The sequence below is a fragment of the Elgaria multicarinata genome, chromosome 1, assembly GCF_023053635.1.
Source record: "Elgaria multicarinata webbii isolate HBS135686 ecotype San Diego chromosome 1, rElgMul1.1.pri, whole genome shotgun sequence".
In the NCBI taxonomy this organism is placed as follows: Eukaryota; Metazoa; Chordata; class Lepidosauria; order Squamata; family Anguidae; genus Elgaria; species Elgaria multicarinata.
The window spans coordinates 78,253,861-78,273,669 of NC_086171.1; the positions used below are offsets into that span (position 1 = coordinate 78,253,861).

Consider the following 19,809-nt stretch of genomic DNA (forward strand, 5'->3'; position numbering starts at 1 on the left):
CACCACTCCCGTCACCCCCTGCGGCCTAGGGACAATGGAGATTGTACTCCAGCACATCTGGAGGGCGCCAGGTTGGGGAAGGCTGAACCAGAGCATTGTACCACCCACCCTTCCCGCTCTCTCCCTGCAACTCAAACTGACGTGGCGCAGCCTAACCGGCTCTCGCCTGTCCAATCATTCCTCTCACCCACCTCCACTCCTGGGACCTCATAACTCTCGGGCCAATCCGAAAGCGAGAAGTGGCTTCCCAGGCTGGCTAGCCACGTCCGCCGGCCGACCCACCCACCCTTCCTTCGTTACTTTTGTCCCCTTTGCGTTTCCTCCGCCCTAGGATTTGTTTGCGTTTCCAAACGAGTGGCAAGCCGTGATTGGTGGTTCCGAGGGTAGCCAATCAGAGAGAGGCACCTCAGAGCAAGCGTGCAGTTTTTTTAAAAAAAGGAATTCCGCTCGCGTTGCTCGCACGCACGCTCCCCTCTTGCAGAGTTCCACCTGCGCGTGCAGCAGCTGCAGCTGCAACAGCCCCTTTCTTGTTGCTAATTTAGATAGTGGGGGTTAGAAACAGCAGCAGTACACGCATGCAGCGTATTTAAAATACCGATGAGCTGCAGAGACTGGATGAGGGCATTGCAAAGTGGCCGTTCTCAAAAAGTGGCTGCAAAGACCCAGAGGCTTGCAGCTTAGCAGTCAGGCAAAGACGAGTTGCTTTTGATTGGCCAGCCGCTCAGGTTTCCCGGTCTCTTTCCCTAGCCAATCGGAGAGCGCGACTTCCTGGAGGATCGCCTACTGGGAAAGGGAGGCCTTTTTTTGCCTTTAGGGAGGGGTGAAGGCAAGGCGAAGGCGAGGAAGAAGAAGCCTTAGAAGTCGGCGCAGGGATGGATGTCAAACGAGTGTGCCTGCTGGCGCTTCTCCTGGCCCTGGTGCAGCTGGCTCTGTTGGCACAGTGTCAAGAGGAGGGGGAAGGTAAGTGTCCCTCCCTCCCTGCGTAAAAGAGCCCCCCTCCCGGAGCTTCCTTGGGGCGCCCGTCTGCACGCGGGTTTGACACCCCAAGAGAAGCGAGCGCCTGCCCAGGGCGGATCCTTCTGGAGATGAAAAGGGGAAAGGCCTTCTGGTGTAGCAGGGCAAGGGGACTGGTGGATAAGCGATTAAGGGCGCAGTCCTGTGCATGTTTAAGCAGAAAAAAGGCCCTCTTGCAAAATACCTTCACACACACACACCCAACATGCTGAGAATTGTAGGACTTTAACCGTCTAAAGAGGCATAGGATTTTGCACCCTAAGAAGACTGGGGTGGAGGAAAGCAAAATGGGTGGGAGGGGACCTCTGCGGGTGAGGAAGCAACTAGGAGACTCTTAGGCCGTAGCTAGACCTAAGGTTTATCCTGGGGTCAAACCTGGGCAGGATCTACACTACTGCTTTAAAGTGCTTTATAACAGTTTTGACCACTGTTGGGGCCCAGGACACACTCCCTATACAGTTTTCAAAATGTTTACAAAGTGCTTTAAAGAAGTAGTGTAGATCCCCCCTTAAAGACTTGACTTTCTCGACCGAAGGTATTTTATTTAAATATATTTGCTTGCAAGATACAGCTATTACCCTTCCCTACATACTTGCAGCCCCTGGGTTGTATCCAAGGCCAGTTTAACTTAAATCAAAATTACATTGACGGGTCATTCTGAGTAGAGGGCTATCATGGGATACAGCCCCAGTTTGTGTCTCTGTAACTCCCGATTATTCAGTGCTGCCCCAAAACTCCGTTGCTTCTGCTGTGTGTGAAAGGGTGTTTGTTGCTTAGTTGTGCAAGTGCACATTTTGCAAAGTAGGCAAGTTTATTCTTCATGCGAATGAGCAGGCTGAATTTTGCTGTTGGACTAGAAGTCTTCAGTGCTTCCCAAACTGATTAAAAGAAGGGCATTGTTCTGTTTAGCCATGATAGCTTAAGTAGACCTCTTCCCTTCAGGGGTGTAGAATTGAGAAGCTGGGGGCAAAACGCTGCCTTTTCTTGGTAGCTTCCTGGCAGCATCCAGCCACTTTGTTTTGATCCAGCAAAATGATTCTAAAATTCTTAAGTAAATTTAGGGAAAAGGAAAGCTAGAGGATAGTTATTGAAATATTTCAACATACATTCTGTACACTTTCTGGGGTTATACATATATTTAAAAAGCTTGCTAGGTCTCAACAATGGCTTGCTTGTAGTGTATTCAGGGAAGGGCCTTAGGCTTTGCGTGGCTGCAAAAGGTCCCAGGTTTGCTCTGTGACATCTTCAGGTAGGGCTGAGAAAAACTCCTCTCTGAAACCGTGGAGAGCTGCTGCCAAGTCAGTATGGATCTGATAAATAATCTGAAGGTGCATTTTGTATCTGTATGATTTTTTTCCAGTTAAGACCACTCTTGTAAAGCATAGATCCTACTCGTAGGGTTTGCACAATAGAAATTCATGCTGGATTGTTCCAGTTTGTTTTCTCTGTCATACAAATGAGTTCTCAGGAGAGACCATGTTTACAATTTTTAAGTGTACTAATTTAAACACATGTGATTAAATCAGCCTAAACCCTGTAATCAGTTAAGATCACACGTAAGCTGGGATAAATGCCTGAATTCAAGGTATGTCTAAACATGCGTAGGATTGCACCCTTAGTTACTGAAAACTCATTTCTAACATAGTCAGGATTGCAAGTTTGAAGGTAGGAACAATGGGATTAGAGGAGTTGTTCAGGTAGCATGATTTGAGCAGTGAATTGTCTATCTCACTTCTATAGTCAAATGTTTCAACAACAATTTCCTTGATTTAGAGCAGTGGGGGGGGAACATGTGGCCCTCCACATATTGGTGGACTGCAATTCCCAAAATCCCTTACCTGACTATGCTAGTGGGAGTTGCAGCCCACCAACACCTAGGGGGCCACATGTTCCCCACCTCTGGTTTTGAGAGCGATGGGCCTTTTCCACTGTGCCATTCTGTTGCATGGTGCAGACAAGTTGTTAATTTCCACCCCCAGCATATCCCATGGTGAGACCTCTATCACAAATCTTTATCACTTGAGTTAGCCAGTTCTAGTAAGAAACAAGTTCCGACCCACAGAGCCAAACACTACTCTCTATCCTAGGAATGTTGGCCTGACGGGTGTTTGACAAGCCACCTGTTTTTATAGGTCCAGGCAGGCAACAAAAGGTAGGACGTTTACTGAACTCCTTGGAGTTTGGGACATTGTCCAAGCCTGCACTAGTAGCACTGTTGATATAAATGAAGGCTTGAGGGGGATATAGGCTTGGGAGACACCCAAGGAAGGTGAAGGGATAGGATGGGGCCCATGACCCAAGAGTTGGGGAAGCCCAAGAGTAGAATTGTGCATATTGATTTAAACTAATGAGCTGAATCTTTGGCTTCTGAGCTCTAGTTCTGTTCTGTGACCAGGATGCCACTTCTCTTTAACTCACAAGTCAGCAGCAAAATTTTGAATGACCCATTTGTCTGGTCTACCACTTTCCTTTCCAAACTCTAGGACTTCACTGAGACAGGATTATGTTGATGGCGTTCATGTACACTGCAGTGGCAAACTTGGTATATTAGAACAGATTGATTATTTCCCCCTTAATCAGAGTCTGTTGCCAAAGAGGAGACTGACGAGGAGGAGGAGGAGGAGGATGACGACGACGACGATGATTCTGAAGTAAAAGAGGAAAATGGTGTATTGGTGTTGAATGATGCAAACTTTGATACTTTTGTTGAAGGCAAGGATACTGTGCTTCTGGAGTTCTATGCCCCATGGTAAGTTTGATGCTCCCAGTATTTCCCTTGAAGTTGATTCACACTTATTGCTGCAGATATGTCTACTGCTGGGTGCCATGGTAAATGCTGTATAGCCTTTCCTCTCCTCGGTATGAATTTCTGTCAGCCATAACAACGACTAAACATGCCATCAGCATTAACAGAGGTTTACACTAACCTGGTTCCCTCTGATTTCGGTTTTTCTAACCTGCTTCAAACGCCAATATCAAACCATGGTTCAGAGGGGATACCTTGGTTAAGATGGGTGACACTATAACATCCAGGGTATACAACATTATAACATCTAGATTCTTAGTCTGCAAAGTTCTTACTTTTATTTTATGTTCTTACTATAGAAATTCCCTTAGAACACCATTAAAATATGGAAGCTACCGAGTAAGTGCTTTTATTTGATTTTGAATCGGTGTACTATGTCTTCAGGTTTTTCCTTTTTTCCCGTAGTTATCCACTAGTGTTATTTAAAAAAATATGGAAGGCATCAAATTGTAGAGAAGATGAAAACATAGTTCTCTACAATGCCCAGTCATGTTAGAGGACGAAGAGAATTCATGCTGGGGAAGGAGTGCTCACTCCCAAGGTGTGGTTGTGGCCAATGCATGCATTATGTGCATACTGGACTCTTCATAAGCTAATTGTCTGAAAGCAAGGAACTTTTGACTGGAGAGTATTCCTACATGATTTCTGTTGCCTGAAGTGGTGCATTCCCATGAAGTCTGTACTGTATGAATGTGTACATGAAATCTAAGAGGATTTCTCTATGATGCTTTTAATCTTTTATGCTCAGCTAGAGATATGAATGCTTTGGGGGGGGGGGGGGGAGAATCCCCAACTAGAGCACCTAGACCAGGGGTGAAGAACATCTGGCCCTCTGGGGTTCCCCAGATGGCCCCCAGCTCCCTTTGGTGATTTTCTGGCTTTTCTGCCGTTTTCCCAATTACCTAGGTTGGTTGTGGGCTCTCCCACACTAGAGGCCTTCAAGAGGCAGCTGGACAGCCATCTGCTAGGAATGCTTTAAGGTGGATTACTGCATTGGGCAGGGGGTTGGACTCCATGGCCTTCTAGGCCCCTTCCAACTCTACTATTCCATGCTTCTCCCACTCTAAATGATTGAAATGCCTCTCCTAAGGCTTAGTTATTGGCAGCAAGAACTTGAAATATACTGTTACTTTGGGCTTGCCCCTGTTTGCCTTGGTCTCTGGTCTCTTGGCTTCCACCCATGGAATGCGGCCCCTGAAAACTTCTCTGAAATGGAATTTGCCCCCCTGGGCTGAAATATGTTCTGCACCCCTGGCTTTGGCTTACTGCCTAACCAGGCACTGTGTTGAAATACAACCAGCCCTATCCTTAGAGGCTTCCCAGAAGTTGTGAGGGTGCAGTCCTATTCATGTTTAGACAGAAAAAGTTTTTCTCTGTCTCAAACTGCATAGAATTGAGCCTTTAGACTCTTACTGAATTCTTTGTGTGTGTCTCTCTCTCTCCCTCCCCCACCCTGCGCTTAGGTGTGGGCACTGCAAACAGTTTGCTCCAGAATATGAAAAAATAGCCAAAACCCTGAAAGAAAATGATCCTCCTATCCCAGTTGCCAAAATAGATGCTTCATCAGCCTCTACTGTGGCAGGTCGCTTTGATGTTAGTGGTTACCCAACCATCAAAATTCTGAAGAAGGGTCAGCCTGTGGATTATGAAGGCTCAAGAACAGAAGCAGGTAAGCAGTGTCAGATGTCGTCTTAGTTCTGCATTAGCAGTGAAATGGGACTGTACTTGAGTCCATGGGTATAAGACCTCCCTCGGTGTTGCTTTCTAAAATAAAAGACCAAGGGGTTGTTTTGCATCTTACAAGGGTGCAATGGTAAGAAGATGCACAGGTGACAGAGACAACCTCTTTCCTTGCTTACATTGCAAAGGGCAGACATCTGAAATTCTGCCACAGGGAAGTGGGCGAGGTTTACCCGCACCAGGTGTGTCTTCATCTCCTCTTGGGGCAGAGGAGCTCAGAAAAGGGATGCACAAGACTTTTGCTACATTATTGTGCCGTGGAAATCACAGCTTCATACATCGAAAAGTTTTGAAATGGCTTTAATGCACTGCAGCATCAATAGACAAAAACACCCTGATTTTGCTGAAGAGTCTTCTAGACTCCCAAGACAATTGGGGATGAATCTTATCAGTAGCACTTATCAGCAGGTAAGCAGTGTTGGGAGTAAATTAGTTCTTTCCACTCCATTTTATTCTTGCAGTCTAGAATTTCGGAGCAATATCAGATAAGAATAAGGACTTAATTGCATGTGTTTCTAATGCGGTCGGTTGCCAAGTGGTAGATCAAGGCTGACCTACCAGCCAGTTTTACAATCCTCCCAAGTAGACTTCTGGGAGATAGTAGCATGTATGGGCAGCAGGCCTGGGCATGCCTGGTAATGTTTCTTAGTGTCTGATTTACAGTGGATGTAACGGATATGATAAAAAATCAGTTTCCCAGTGTGCTGTCAGTGTCGCATGTCTAAAAACAGAATCCAAGACGGGTCTGTGCTCAGGACTGGGCAACTTGTGGCTCTCCAGATATTTTGTTCTGTAATTCCTATCAACTTAGACTGCATAAAAATAGTGAGGGGTCATGGGAGTTGTAGGCCAGAACATCTGGATGGCCACAAGTTGTCCACTCCTGGTCTCTTTAGCCAGGGAAAGGCCTGATACTTAATGTCAGGCAATCCTTATAGCTTGTACCTCTATGGCATTCCTAAGGTCACCCCTTTATTTCTACGTTAAGGAAACATATGGCATCCATTCCCTTGCAGCAATGAGGAGGCTCAGTTGGAGAACAGTATTGTGGTGAGGGCACAACCTCCCCTGTCCAAGGATGGCCAAGTCTCCTCTGCCCTAAATCTCACATGTAGGGGGATGCCATGCATGTGGTCCTGGTGGTATACTAGCCTTCTCTCTGCGTGTAAACACACATCAAAATGACATCCATTTTGTAAGTTAAGAATGAAGACTCATTCATTGTGCCTCTTTAAATTCTCTCTCTTTTTTAGAAATTGTGGCTAAAGTGAAAGAAGTTTCACAGCCTGATTGGATCCCGCCACCTGATGCCACATTAGTGTTGACCAAAGATAACTTTGATGAAATAGTGAATGAGGCTGACATAATTCTGGTTGAATTCTATGCTCCATGGTAAGGCTGAACAGCATGTTTTATCTTCTAGCTGTCACAGATCTTATGTATTCTTTCCTTTGATACAGAACAATGAGTTGTTTCTGCATACCTGGCCCTGATCCAGGTATGCAGAATCTGACCTTATGGAATCCTTTTATTTCCAATTCTGTGATATATTTCAACCTGTGTTGTTGTTTTGGTGGTGGAGAGGAATTGGAGGTGGGGTTATATGTTCATCACTGGATGGTGGCATTTATCTCTTCAGAGTTTAATCTCTTAATGGTGCTGTTGGGGGAGTTGTAATAGGTATAGACTTATATGATGCATTCACCCATTTCTGGCTTTTTGTATTCATTCACACACACACACACACTCACACCCTGCAGTTTCCTTATATTTGTGGCATTCATTCTAATTAACTTAAAACTGCTAATATTTTTAGTTAAGGATCTGCAAAATTTTCGTTTTATTGCCACCTTCCTGTGTGCTGTATTTGGATATAGATAGGCTAAGTTTTTGAATTATCTCTGCAGATATGTTTGGAAATACTGTTTTAAAAGCAGAAAATACATAAACAAAGCCCATCCTTTTGAAAACATCGTGTTTTTTTATTGGAGGAAGCAGATCTCTAAACAGCATAAACCAGTTTGGGGGTGTGGAGTGGATGCATTTTCTGGTACGAAATTGACTTAAAACTACATCAAGTTTTTCACTGAGAAGCATTTGGGTTATGATCTGAATTGTAGAGCTGAGAACCAGTGCAGTGTCAACAACTTTCCTTTTGCATGTGAGCTTGTGCATCTAGCTAAAAATGTTGACAATGTTCTTGAACCTGTTGCATATCCCTGACACTTCTCTGGAAATTTGATATGTTACATTCACATCTGGATCTAAGGATGTAACCTGTCTAAATGGATGTTCACTTACTTTATATTAATACGTTAAGAGAAATAATATTATCTTTCTCCTCTATCCTTGAGATGAAATAGTAAATTCTCTCCACCTTAAACTGAAAAAACACTTTGAGAACGTTCAGCACTGACATTACCACTTTCTTTCCCAACCCCTGTTTAGGTGTGGACACTGCAAAAGATTAGCTCCAGAATATGAGAAAGCAGCTAAGGAGCTTAGCAAGCGTACCCCTCCTATCCCCCTTGCTAAAGTTGATGCTACTGCTGAAACAGATCTTGCAAAAAGATTTGATGTGTCTGGATACCCATCTCTCAAGATCTTCCGCAAGGGCAAACCTTTTGAGTATAATGGCCCAAGAGAAAAATATGGTATGGTACAGTGCCTTCTCCTTCATCTTTGCAATCAACTTGTGAGTCTGATCCATTTTGCATTCTGTAGACTAGGAACTGAGTTCGGGTTTGGTAGGGGCCACATAGCTTGAGCTGAGATTTCAGCATCAGTTGAAGTCCAGTACTCTGTCTTCTGTGTTTTAGAACTGATAAGACAATTTCAAAAATAGCAGCTGATGTTTCTGTATTGGAGCTGTATTCTCTGTGCTGCAACATTCATATGTGTAGGCCCAATTAACTTGGGCGTACACATCCAAGGTTAGGCTTTCTTCTAACATTATCCTTAGCCATGTACTTACTGTCTTCATATTGCATTAGTATTGATTCAAGTTCCTTTGCACTTGGGTACTTTCCACACAAGCATCTTCCTCACCCACCCCACTCTACCCCCATCAGGGCTGCTGATCCTGGTATGGGAAGTACTTATATGATCTGCATCATTAACATGATGTTGAATATACAACCTTAGCAAAATACCTTGGGAGCCTACCTTAGACAACCAGTAGCCACATCTAAAAGGTAACATTTGGAACCAGCCCTAACTATTGGCTAAACTCTGTACTGTAGAATGACAGCATTTTTTAAAAAAATCTGTCTGAGTTCTGTCTCTACTTGTTGTGTTTGGCCCTAAAGAATTATTATTTTTATTTTAAAGGCTTTATACAACTTTCGATTTGAAAACTTTCAGAGCGTTTCATCAGATAGCATTAAAACACAGTAACCAAGAGAACAGCAAACAATAGAGCAATAATCAAACATTAAAATGGCTAGCAATGATAAAACCACATCAACAATTAAAATGGTCTGGGAGAACAAAAGTATTTGGGTGGCACCTACAAGATAGCTGCATGTATGTTATCTCCACTTGGTGTCTTTTTCAGAAGAGAAGAGCCTTTACAAAGCATGTCGATTAAAAAAACTCACATAGGTAGAACATCCATTATTTAAAAATATTAGTTTCAAAGCACAGTACGTCAGCCTTATATGTCCTATATTTTAAAAATGTAATTAAATTTTCTAGAAGAATAAATACAGGTTTCAGTTTGTTAGAATTGCAGGTCCAGTATTTCATAATGTGAGGAACCAAAATAAAATCCTGGTGTTTAAAACCTAGCAGCTTTTCTACATCAGGCATTTATTGTGTGCTTGTCATTCCCTATTCATGGTTGTAAAGGAGTTCTTTACACAACTCGTGACCTTCCAGTTTTGTTCCTGTTTTTAAGGAGCATTTCTGGTGAGTTTTTTCCGAGCAGGGAAAATGCAGTATTTGTGACAGTGAAAGAAAAGGCTTCTTCCACTTCTGTATCACAGTACCATCTATAGGTTATGTAAAACAAAGGTGCTCTTCATGTAGTGCTCAGATCTCAATTCTACAAGAAAACTGAAAGAAGATACAGCAGATTAATATCCTCGTGTATGAAAGCCCTAATTTTAAAACAATAAAATGCTTATAGCCTAATGCTTTTTCCCAGCAGTATCATGAGACTGTATTTTCTTTTAACAGGAATTGTTGATTACATGATAGAACAGGCTGGTCCACCATCCAAACAAATACAGGCTACCAAACAGGTACAAGAATTCATGAAAGATGGAGATGATGTTATCATCATTGGGGTGTTTAAAGGAGACCAAGACCCAGCCTACCAACTGTATCAAGATGCTGGTAAGCTTTTCCTTTTATTTATGAATAACTTGTCAAAACTTGCTCACTGCCTTCCTACACATGGAAAGTGTTTTATAAACCGTTAAGAGAGTGCATAGTAACAGGGCAGAAATTTCTCCAGCTAGTAGATACTCAAAAAGTAGTTAATATTATAATTGGAATTAGGAGTGAACAGTGAAGTGGCCAAGTTTGCCAATGACACCAAATTATTTAAGGTTGTTAAAACACAAAGGGATTGTGAAGAGCTCGGAAGGGATCTCTCCAAGCTGGGAGAGTGGGCATCCAAATGGCAGATGCAGTTCAATGTAAGTAAGTGTAAGGTGATGCATGTTGGAGCAAAAAAAACCCAACTTCAAGTATAACCCAATGGGATCTGAGCTGGCGGCGACCGAACAAGAAAGAGATCTTGGGATTGTGGTGGACAGCTTGATGAAAATGTCCACCCAGTGTGCGGCCGTTGTAAAGAAGGCAAACTCCATGTTAGGCGTTATAAGAAAAGGAATTGAAAATAAAATGGCCAGTATGGTACTGCCCTTATATAAATCGATGGTGCGACCACACTAAGAATACTGTGTACAGTTCTGGTCACCACATCTAAAAAAGGGATATAGAGCTGGAAAAAGTGCAGAAAAGGGCAACTAAAATGGTTAAGGGGCTGGAGCATCTCCCCTTATGAGGGAAGGCTACATCAACTGGGATTGTTTAGCTTGGGTAAAAAGGAGAGATGATAGAGGTGTACACAATTATGCATGGTGTGGAGAATGTGGATAGGGAGACATTTTTCTCCCTCTCCCAAAATACTAGAACCCAGGGTCATCCCATGAAGCTGATTGGTGGGAGATTCAGGACAGATAAAAGGAAGTACTTCTTCACATAGTAAAACTATGGAATTTTCAGTTGCATTGCGTGTCCCACTGACTACAGAGTTCCCAAGCAAGAGCGCAAAAGGAGCGAGGGCACTCCAGAGCTGTGGGGATAGTGTTTTTTTGCAGCAATGGCTGATAGGATACCATTAGGAGGATCGAGGGAGGAAAGAGGGCAGAGGAACTGTCGATCAAACATCGCAATGGATTTTACTCAACTCCACTGTAGCCCACAGTCACACAACGGTGGAGTTAGAACATGTTGTGTGGGGAGTACCTCCTAAAAACTCAATTGTTGAGTGGAGTTTTCCCACTGCGTTGACTAACGTGTTGTCTGAACTGAGCCAATATGTTCTACAGCAGAAATGGGGGACGTGCAGGCTGCATGTGGTCCATGTTGCCTCCTGCTGCACTTTTTTTTTAACTGGAGAAATGGAGTTGCTGTTTGCTGCCCAAATTTGGCAGAAAATCCAACTTTTACTTTTTTTTAACCTCTGCTGGTGTTGCAGCAGGTCCTGTAGAGGGGACCTTGCCCCCGGACATCCGGAAGTCGCCCCATCCCTATTCTAGAGCTTCAGGTGTAGTGATGGTAATGCTATGGAAAGTATTTGGATTGCTGGAGCAGAAATGCAAAACCAACTTCCTAACTTTTCTTTGGGGGGATGTGTGTGTCCCCCAACTTTTATTTTCAGCTAACAATCTGAGGGAAGAATACAAGTTCCATCACACCTTTAGCAAAGAAATTTTAAAGTTTTTGAAAGTGGAATCTGGGAAAGTGGTGGTGATGCAGCCTGAAAAATTTCAATCAAAATATGAGCCTAAAATGCATGTTTTGGATATTAAAGTGAGTACTTATGACAATACTACATTACAGATGAATCAACTTTATTCTTCCATTGAGTCATTTATATCTCCTGATCCTTGGTGCTCACATTCCATTTTAAATCTAATGGACCATTTCCATTCAATACAGAAGTTTCCATTCAATACAGACACTGATCCAGATCCCCAAATAGTTGCCCTTAGTTGCCCTTGGTGTTGCTTTTTCATGTTGGGCATTCTTCTGCATCCTGTTCTGAATTGCCAAGTTTCTTGTTCACATGATGGAAATACTGCTAATGAAATTGTGCAGACATGACTCAGAGCTTAAATCAAACTGTACTGTGTGTATATGCTAAAAGATAAGTATTTGATCAAAATTTCCACCTAAATTTCACAAATGTTGGAATGCCTGTTCTCAAGGGCAGTTCAGTTGACAAGTACTAGGGAAGGGGGACTTCTTGGTAGTGTCCCCATATCTGTAGAATGTATTTCAGTCAGACACTCTGCGGGCTCTCAAGAAAGCTCTGAAGACCCACTTGCTTTCGTTGGCTTTCCCTTGGACTGTGTTTTTGGGCTTCTTGTTTTAGTCACAATTGTGGGTGTAGAGGGGGAGAGAGCCATAATGCTGTTGAATATGCTGTTTCCATTTACTTAAAAATGACTCCCACAACATCATAGCAAGAACCAGTCACCCAAGTTGCCCTGTAACAATTGCAGACATTCTCTGTGTACTACAGCAAGATTATCCAGAAACTTTAGGTTTGGAATGAGAAACCTTTTTCGTCCCAATGGTCACATTCCCTTCAGGGTAATCTGTTTAAAGTGGGGCCAAGGCAGAGGTGGAGCCAAAAGTGGGTGGAATCAAAGCCACCCACTCACTTACTTTGTTTCTCACAAGCATGTTCACCCCTGCACCCACACCAACCATTCCTCTTTCTCCCACCCTGTCTGCCCCATACAACAGTTAGGGTTTTAAAACAACTTCCATTAACAGTCGTGGAGGTTTTAAAAAAGAATCAATTGCTGTGCAGGGAAGGGAGGTTTATCTGTTCCCATTCCAGCTGTGACCCCCCTCCTGCCATGTGTCAGACATGGAGGTCACATCAGCTGCATTCGGGCTGGCAGTTACCTGCTCCTGCTGTAGATATTCATATATGATGTTCAGCATCTAAGGCCCTCCTCCAGATGCCTCCTCCCAGGGAGGCAACAAGAGAGGGCCTTCTCGGTTTGTGCTCCACCAATTATAGAATGATGTGCCGTGCCCAATAAGGCCTACCTGGTGCCAACATGGTTATCTTTTCATTGACAGGTTAAAACTATCCTCTTCTCTCAGGCTTTTGGCACCATATAATGACTTTTTAATCAGGTCCTGGATTATCTTTGGTTGATGGTTTAAAAAATTGTTTTTAAATATGTGTGCCATCCGTTTATATGTTCTACATAAATAGTTTTTGCTCTTCGTATAATGTATTCTTAATGTGTGTTTTTTAATTTTTGTAAACCACCCAGAGTGCTTCGGCTATGATGTGGTATAGAAATATAATGAATGAAAGAATGAGTAAATGAATGTCCTTCCACTTGGGCTTCCTGACGCTGAATGGTGTAAAATATTTTCAATAAACTTCATAGACTGTAAGGTTCTTCTGTAAAGGTGTTCTTTAGTCTGGAAAGATGTTTACGTTAGGATCTGTGCATGAATGACGTTCTGTGTGATGTGAACTCTTTCAGGTGTCACATCCTCTAGATCTGTTCTCGTTACTCTCAACAGGAATCCACTGGAGCTGATGAAGTGAAAGCCCATGTTTTGAAACATGCCTTACCTCTTGTTGGTCATCGCAAGACTGCCAATGATGCTAAGAGATACACTAAGAAACCTCTGGTAGTTGTTTATTATACTGTAGACTTCAGTTTTGATTATCGTGTTGGTAAGTATACCTAAAACTTGTTTCTTTAATATCTGGTATGGAACAAACAAGAAATCTCTAACTTCGTTGTGTGTCTGGTCTCTTCAGCTACTCAGTACTGGCGGAACAAAGTTTTAGAGGTGGCTAAGGACTTCCCAGAGTATACTTTCGCAATTGCTGATGAATTAGACTATTCTTCTGAGATGAAGGATCTGGGACTGATTGACAGTGGAGAGGATGTTAATGCTGCCATCTTCGATGAAGGTGGCAAGAAATATGCCATGGAACCAGAAGAGTTTGACTCTGATGTGCTGAGAGCATTTGTTTTGTCATTCAAAAAAGGTAAATTGTGGTTGAGTTGTGGACAGTCTTTCCTTCCTTTGTACTTTGGGTATACAGTGACTAGCCCTTACATAATAATTCCTAGTGGCTAGTACTTTTTCTACCAGAAATTAAAAAAACCTGGGTGTAACACCGTGTAAAAAGAATACTAACCGTCAGCCTTCTGACCTTCAGATAGGTGGAGTAAGATTTCACCAAAAAAGTCCCTTGGAACATCTTGTAGTGTTCTTTGCATGCCTGATGCCATTATTTCTTGGGGCAATACCTTCATTAAAACCACCCAAATTATCACAGATAGTGAGCAAAATCTCGAGTTCTTCAGAACTCATCACCAGGTTGGATGTTAAGCAGAAAGTGAGGGATTGTTGGAGTGGGGATGGCTTTGTGATCTTTCTTCACTATGGACTAACATGATATGTGTGTCAAATGCTGTGAAAGGCATTTTCTTTCAAAGTGAAGAAGCTGGTGATCTATTCTTGTAAATAATCTCTTACCTGTGGCAAGTAAGAATCACCACTTGGTGACCAGAAAGGAAAGCTTTAGAGAAGATAGGACTGTGCCTTGTATTTTGATTGCACTAATAAAACTGCTAACAATAGTAGGCTACTAACCTTTGTGGGTTAATTCTTCAAAGAAAATTATAGTGGACATGGTCTTTGTATGACAGTGTTCCTCATATTTCCTTTCCTAGGTAAACTGAAACCCATTGTGAAATCCCAGCCGATACCAAAAAATAATAAGGGTCCTGTGAAGATTGTAGTTGGTAAAACATTTGAGTCCATAGTGATGGATCCAAATGCTGATGTTCTCATAGAGTTCTATGCTCCCTGGTGTGGACACTGCAAGAAACTTGAGCCCATCTATACTGAGCTGGGTAAAAAATACAAGAACCAGAAAAAATTGGTCATCGCCAAAATGGATGCTACAGCCAATGATGTCCCCAATGACAACTATAAAACGGAAGGATTCCCCACCATCTATTTTGCTCCCAGCAACAAGAAGAAGAATCCTATTAAATTTGAAAGTGGGGAAAGAGATCTGGAGAGCTTGAGCAAATTCGTAGAAGAACATGCTACCAAACTAAGCAGGACGAAAGAAGAACTTTAGGTGGAACAAGGATTGTGCATAATAGTGTCATTGCAAAGTTACTGAAAGATTGATTGGGGGAAAACAATGCAGCATTTGAAGCAAAGGGGATTTGGGGTAGCAAAACAATGCAGTATGAGATTTTTGTATTACCAAACAAATCTGAACACTGAACTTTTTGATGTGAATGTTTTTTTATTAGTTTGTGAGTTCTGATCAGAGAAAAAAATACATTATTTTGTGACTAACTTGAGCTTGATTCTTTTCTCCATACTCCAAAGCAAAGCTTTAATAATACCTTAACAGTTATCAAACAAATCTTTGCCCAACAAGGTTGTTTGTGTCTGTTTATTAGAAGGCCAGGGATGTGTAAATGAAGAGAACTTCTCTTGTGCTTGGCCAGACATGTGGCAATAATGAACTGATGCTTCCAGGTCTTTCACTTTGTATGTCTACATTCAGAACAGAAGAATAATTCTAAATGAAAGTGGTGTCTGTGCCTTCTTTTACCAGTTGACCTCCCAGCCAACCACAAGCTGAGCAGGGGGTTGGACTCGATAGCCTTATAGGCCCCTTCCAACTCTACTATCCTATTGTTCTAAGTCCTGTAAAATTCGTTTTTAATGTAAGGGCTGGAGCAGACATTACTTTAGATCTGTGTTGGTCTTTTAAAATCTCGATTGGGGATCCTGTGCCTACTCTACAATAAAAATGAAAGATGTAGCTGTTAGATGCAGATTTAAAATAATGTCTGTCAGCTGTAAATCACATTGATTTGAGTATCATTGTGTCTGTTGGCCATTGCAATGCAAACATTTTATGTGGGAGTAAGTCAATCTCTATTCCAAGTCATACTGTCTGCCACCATGTTTCCAGCTTAACTCCCCTGAATTCCTGCTAGTGTCTTTGTTTTTATTTATCTTTCCCAAATGTTTGGAGTGGTGTTTACGCCCCGTATTTCGGGCTCTAACTAAATGGGGAGCTGGTACATTTACTTTTTCCTCGTAGCCATGTTGAGCAGAAGTATATGCTTTCTTGGGTTGGTTTCTCTTTTGTTACTTGCTGTAGGAGACACTCATCTCTACACTGTGCAAAGTAGTGCAAAGTGCTATTTGGGGCAACACATTCATATGCAAGTTCTTATTATCACTTAATACTATAGACCTCATGTGATGATTGTGCATGCATTAACCAGCCCTTACACAATAATCCTAAATTTATTTATTTCATTATGTTTATATACCGCCCCATAGCAGAAGCTCTCTGGGCGGTTTACAGAAGTGAAAAACAGTGAACATTAAAAACAAGTATTCAAAATTTTAAACCATCAGGGACATAAAAACAACAATATCCTTTTAAAAAACTATTCTGGGGTCAAGTAAGGGCAAACAAACTCAGCATATATTGTTAATTGCCTGGGAAAAGAGAAAAGTCTTGACCTGGTGCTGAAGAGATAAGCTCTATTGAACACATAAGAAAACACTGTATAACCAAGTAAAATCAGATTCATACACACATTCGTTCTTAGAGAAGCCGCAGTGCATAAACTGCAGTGAATGGTTGGGTGTAGTGGATAGTAAGATTCTTAAGGCTGGAGAGCACATCTGTATATTGGGGTGGGAGGAATCCTTGAGCTTCCAGTTGGACATTCTTTCCCTCAGTATGAAGCAGGGGGAAGCTACTATTGGTTCTTGGATTCGGTGGGTCCCAAGGTATAGCACCCTAATGTGGTAGAAGCGGAATATGTCAACTGAGATTTTTCGTGGGCTGCATCTGATCTGCTTCCCATATTTTAAGGGACATGGAAATGGTAGCAGTGATAGGGCAGAGGGCCCTTTACTGTTCTTAAGTCCTGGCAAATGGCCAACTTTGCCACCCCCCTGGAATCAGACCTGGGAAAGTCAATACCTGGAGGAGTGGGAAGAAAATGAGTTGGAGAAACTCCAGCAGAAATATTTCCTCAGAATGTTGCAAAAGCAATCAATATTGGGTATAAACTTTATTGTGTAATCAAGCTTTGGTTTCTTGAGAGATCCCAAAGCTATTTGGAGTGGCCTTGAAACAAATTGCTGTAGTGTAGATGATCGTGTAGTTGGTAGGGTAAGAAGGCACCACTGTGCAAGCTTGATGTTTCGGATTAGAAATAATCCTCCTTCAGGAGCTGATGCTGAAAACCTTATCCAGACTTGCAGCTACGAGCCAGAACTCTTTGATTAGAGGCAGTTCAGCAGAACGCTCAGAAAGGAAAAAGGCTCCAGAAAATATTTAAAATATAAGAACAAGGTTTTCAGCGTCCGCTCCTGAAGAAGGATTATTTCTAATCTGAAACATTGAGCATACTAGACACAAACAAGAATTATTAAAGATTATAATCATTTTTATCAGCACCAGAGCTAGTCTCTCAATCCCGCCTGTAGGACAATACCTGTAAACACTGTTCCCCTTTGCTCTGTGAATTTCGATGTCCAAGTGAAACTTATTTTTTCCTCTGCAATTCTTGACTAGCCAAAAAAGAGTTGAAGATGCTTTAACGTGCAGCATCCTAACTTGGGAGTCTTCCCCATTATGTTTTCATTTAACCACTTGTATGGGGACACCCCACCCACCCAGCAGATCAACATTAACAGTTCTATCACTCATATATAAAGTAATACAAGGCTGCAATTTCCACAAGTTTTTAAATTCAACTAATAAATCCAGGAAGCATGTGCATCTATCTGTCCCAGACCAAATTAGTGAGATGTGAAGAGCCTTTCTGCTTAAGTTGCTGTTTAGGGGAGTTGAACAGCTCTCTCCTGAATTAATGATTTTTCATTGCTGGTTTGTATTGAAGGCTACAATGGTTGCTTTTCTAATAGCCTATAAATACAGTTTTGCAGAATGAATACATTAAAAGAAGATTTGAGGTAATAGACAATGTGCAGTTTCACCGCAGAGTTGCATTGGTCAGAGTCTGACCTGGGCATAGCTTCTTTTGATATGATGAAGGTAGTGTGTAGCCAGATTTGTAAATCTTTTATTGCCTCTGCTGGCTTACACAAGGGCTTTAAAGAATCCCCTTTAGGAACAGTGCTAACATTAATTTGAACTAATAATTATTAGAAAACACCTATGGTACGAGAGCTTGCGGAATACAGCTGTAACAGCTTTTTCAGAAACTGATCTAAACCTTTAACTGCTGATTCCTAGCTGAAAGAATTAGAAGCAATTTGTACAAGGGGAATGGGAGGAAGAATGGACTTGATTATTCAAGACTCTCATCATTACTATTGGAGATTCTGTTTTGTTTGCATAGTTTTCCAAAGAATGAAACCACTGAGATGCCATAAAATGAAGTACTTGCTATTAGCACAGCAAATCTTGCAGCCTGACTGGTAAAACCCTCCTCCAGAATAAATTAATTACAGAATGAAAGAATATTTTAATCATTTAAATCGTAGATCAAAGTGACAAAATGCATAATCATTCATTAGCCTGATAAATACCATGAGGGTATTTATGCTGTTTACTGAATAAATCAGAAATCTTGAAAGAAATTAAATGTGTAGAGGACAAGCAGATTGAGAGGGAAATTGATCATAAACAAATCTATGCCTGTTGAAATTCTGTTGTCGGGGGAAAACGGTGGCAACCCTAGGTAGGCCATACTAAAGCTCTTTATTCCAGTGCAGGGCTTCAGACTCTGTTCCCCGCCCCCAAACACACCCAATGGTCTGGTTCAGACAACATGCTAAACCATGCTGCTTAACCACAAAATGGTTAATGGAATGCACCATTTTGTGGTTAAGCAGCATGGTTTAGCGTGTTGTCTGAATGGGGCCTAAATGGCTGCCTCCAATTCTACCTTTCTCTTCTGATCCTTAACAACAACAACAACAAAAACCACACAAAACAGAGCAAATGCACACTTTAGGTCATAGATGTCTCTACTGCTTACCCACCATGTGCTTCCTGATGAACACCCAGAAAGTTTGAAAAGGAGGCTTCTGTTTATAAAAGTAAGGTCCTAAGGACTCCAATGAGCTGTGAAAAATAACACCTTTTTGGCACTGGTCATGGTATGTTCCCTCTCAAACACACCTCTCTCCCTTTAAAACATTATTATGGTTACCAGGAAGCATCTGGTGGATGAACAGCCTGTGCATCTGTTGTGTAAAGTGTAATTGCTTCCTTCCCCTCCAAAACCTCAAAATTTTCAGAGGGCTTTTGATTCTGCAGTAGAATAGGCAAATATGATTTCTATGATACACATGATTTGTCTCTCTTACAGATCAGCAATGCCCTGTTCTGTGAGTGGAAGGAAAACAGGCAAAACAGTGTGCCCTACTCCTGCCTTAATTTCTGCCTTGGGGTTTTAATCTTAAAATTATTTTTCCTCCCCACTGTCAACCAATAATGAAGTTCGTTTATTGTTCACCTTTGCCCTAAATGCCTTTTCCTAGGGTCTTACCCTGAACTTCAGTGGAATTTCCTGCAAACTTTTTTTTTCTTCCTCTTGGCTCTAACTAAACTTTTGACTTGAGCTGCGTGCAAAAATTTGGCTTCCTGAGCAGACATCCTGTCTCCTATAATGCCACACGGGTTGCTTATAGATTTCTCATAGATGCCAGTTGTTCTGAATTAAGAGGCTTCCATTATTTCCTGAATAATTATTAAAATCCTGGAAAATATTATCCCCAAAAGGGACAATCCTTTTAAATAATTGTATAACTGGTGATGTGCCAATTATTCAGAGAACTGAAGCATTCCAAAAGGAACAATGTAATGGTCACAATTATCCCCTGACCCTAAAACACAACAGATCATTTCTGCATACATAAATCCATGTAATTCAAATGCAGCAAAACACTTCACAGTTAGAATGCATCTATTATTATTATTATTATTTATTTAT

General features: G+C 41.8%; 1 protein-coding gene across 1 annotated transcript; it reads left to right on the forward strand.

Annotated features, from left to right (window-relative positions):
- Nucleotides 1-491: 491 nt before the first annotated feature.
- Nucleotides 492-15,402, forward strand: PDIA4 (protein disulfide isomerase family A member 4). The gene is made up of 10 exons (XM_063130774.1): nt 492-960; nt 3,595-3,763; nt 5,284-5,489; nt 6,814-6,952; nt 8,009-8,214; nt 9,740-9,898; nt 11,454-11,605; nt 13,352-13,508; nt 13,596-13,829; nt 14,521-15,402. The coding sequence occupies exons 1-10, from the start codon at nt 873-875 to the stop codon at nt 14,934-14,936; spliced, it is 1,926 nt and encodes a 641-aa protein (XP_062986844.1). The 5' UTR covers nt 492-872; the 3' UTR covers nt 14,937-15,402.
- Nucleotides 15,403-19,809: the final 4,407 nt, after the last annotated feature.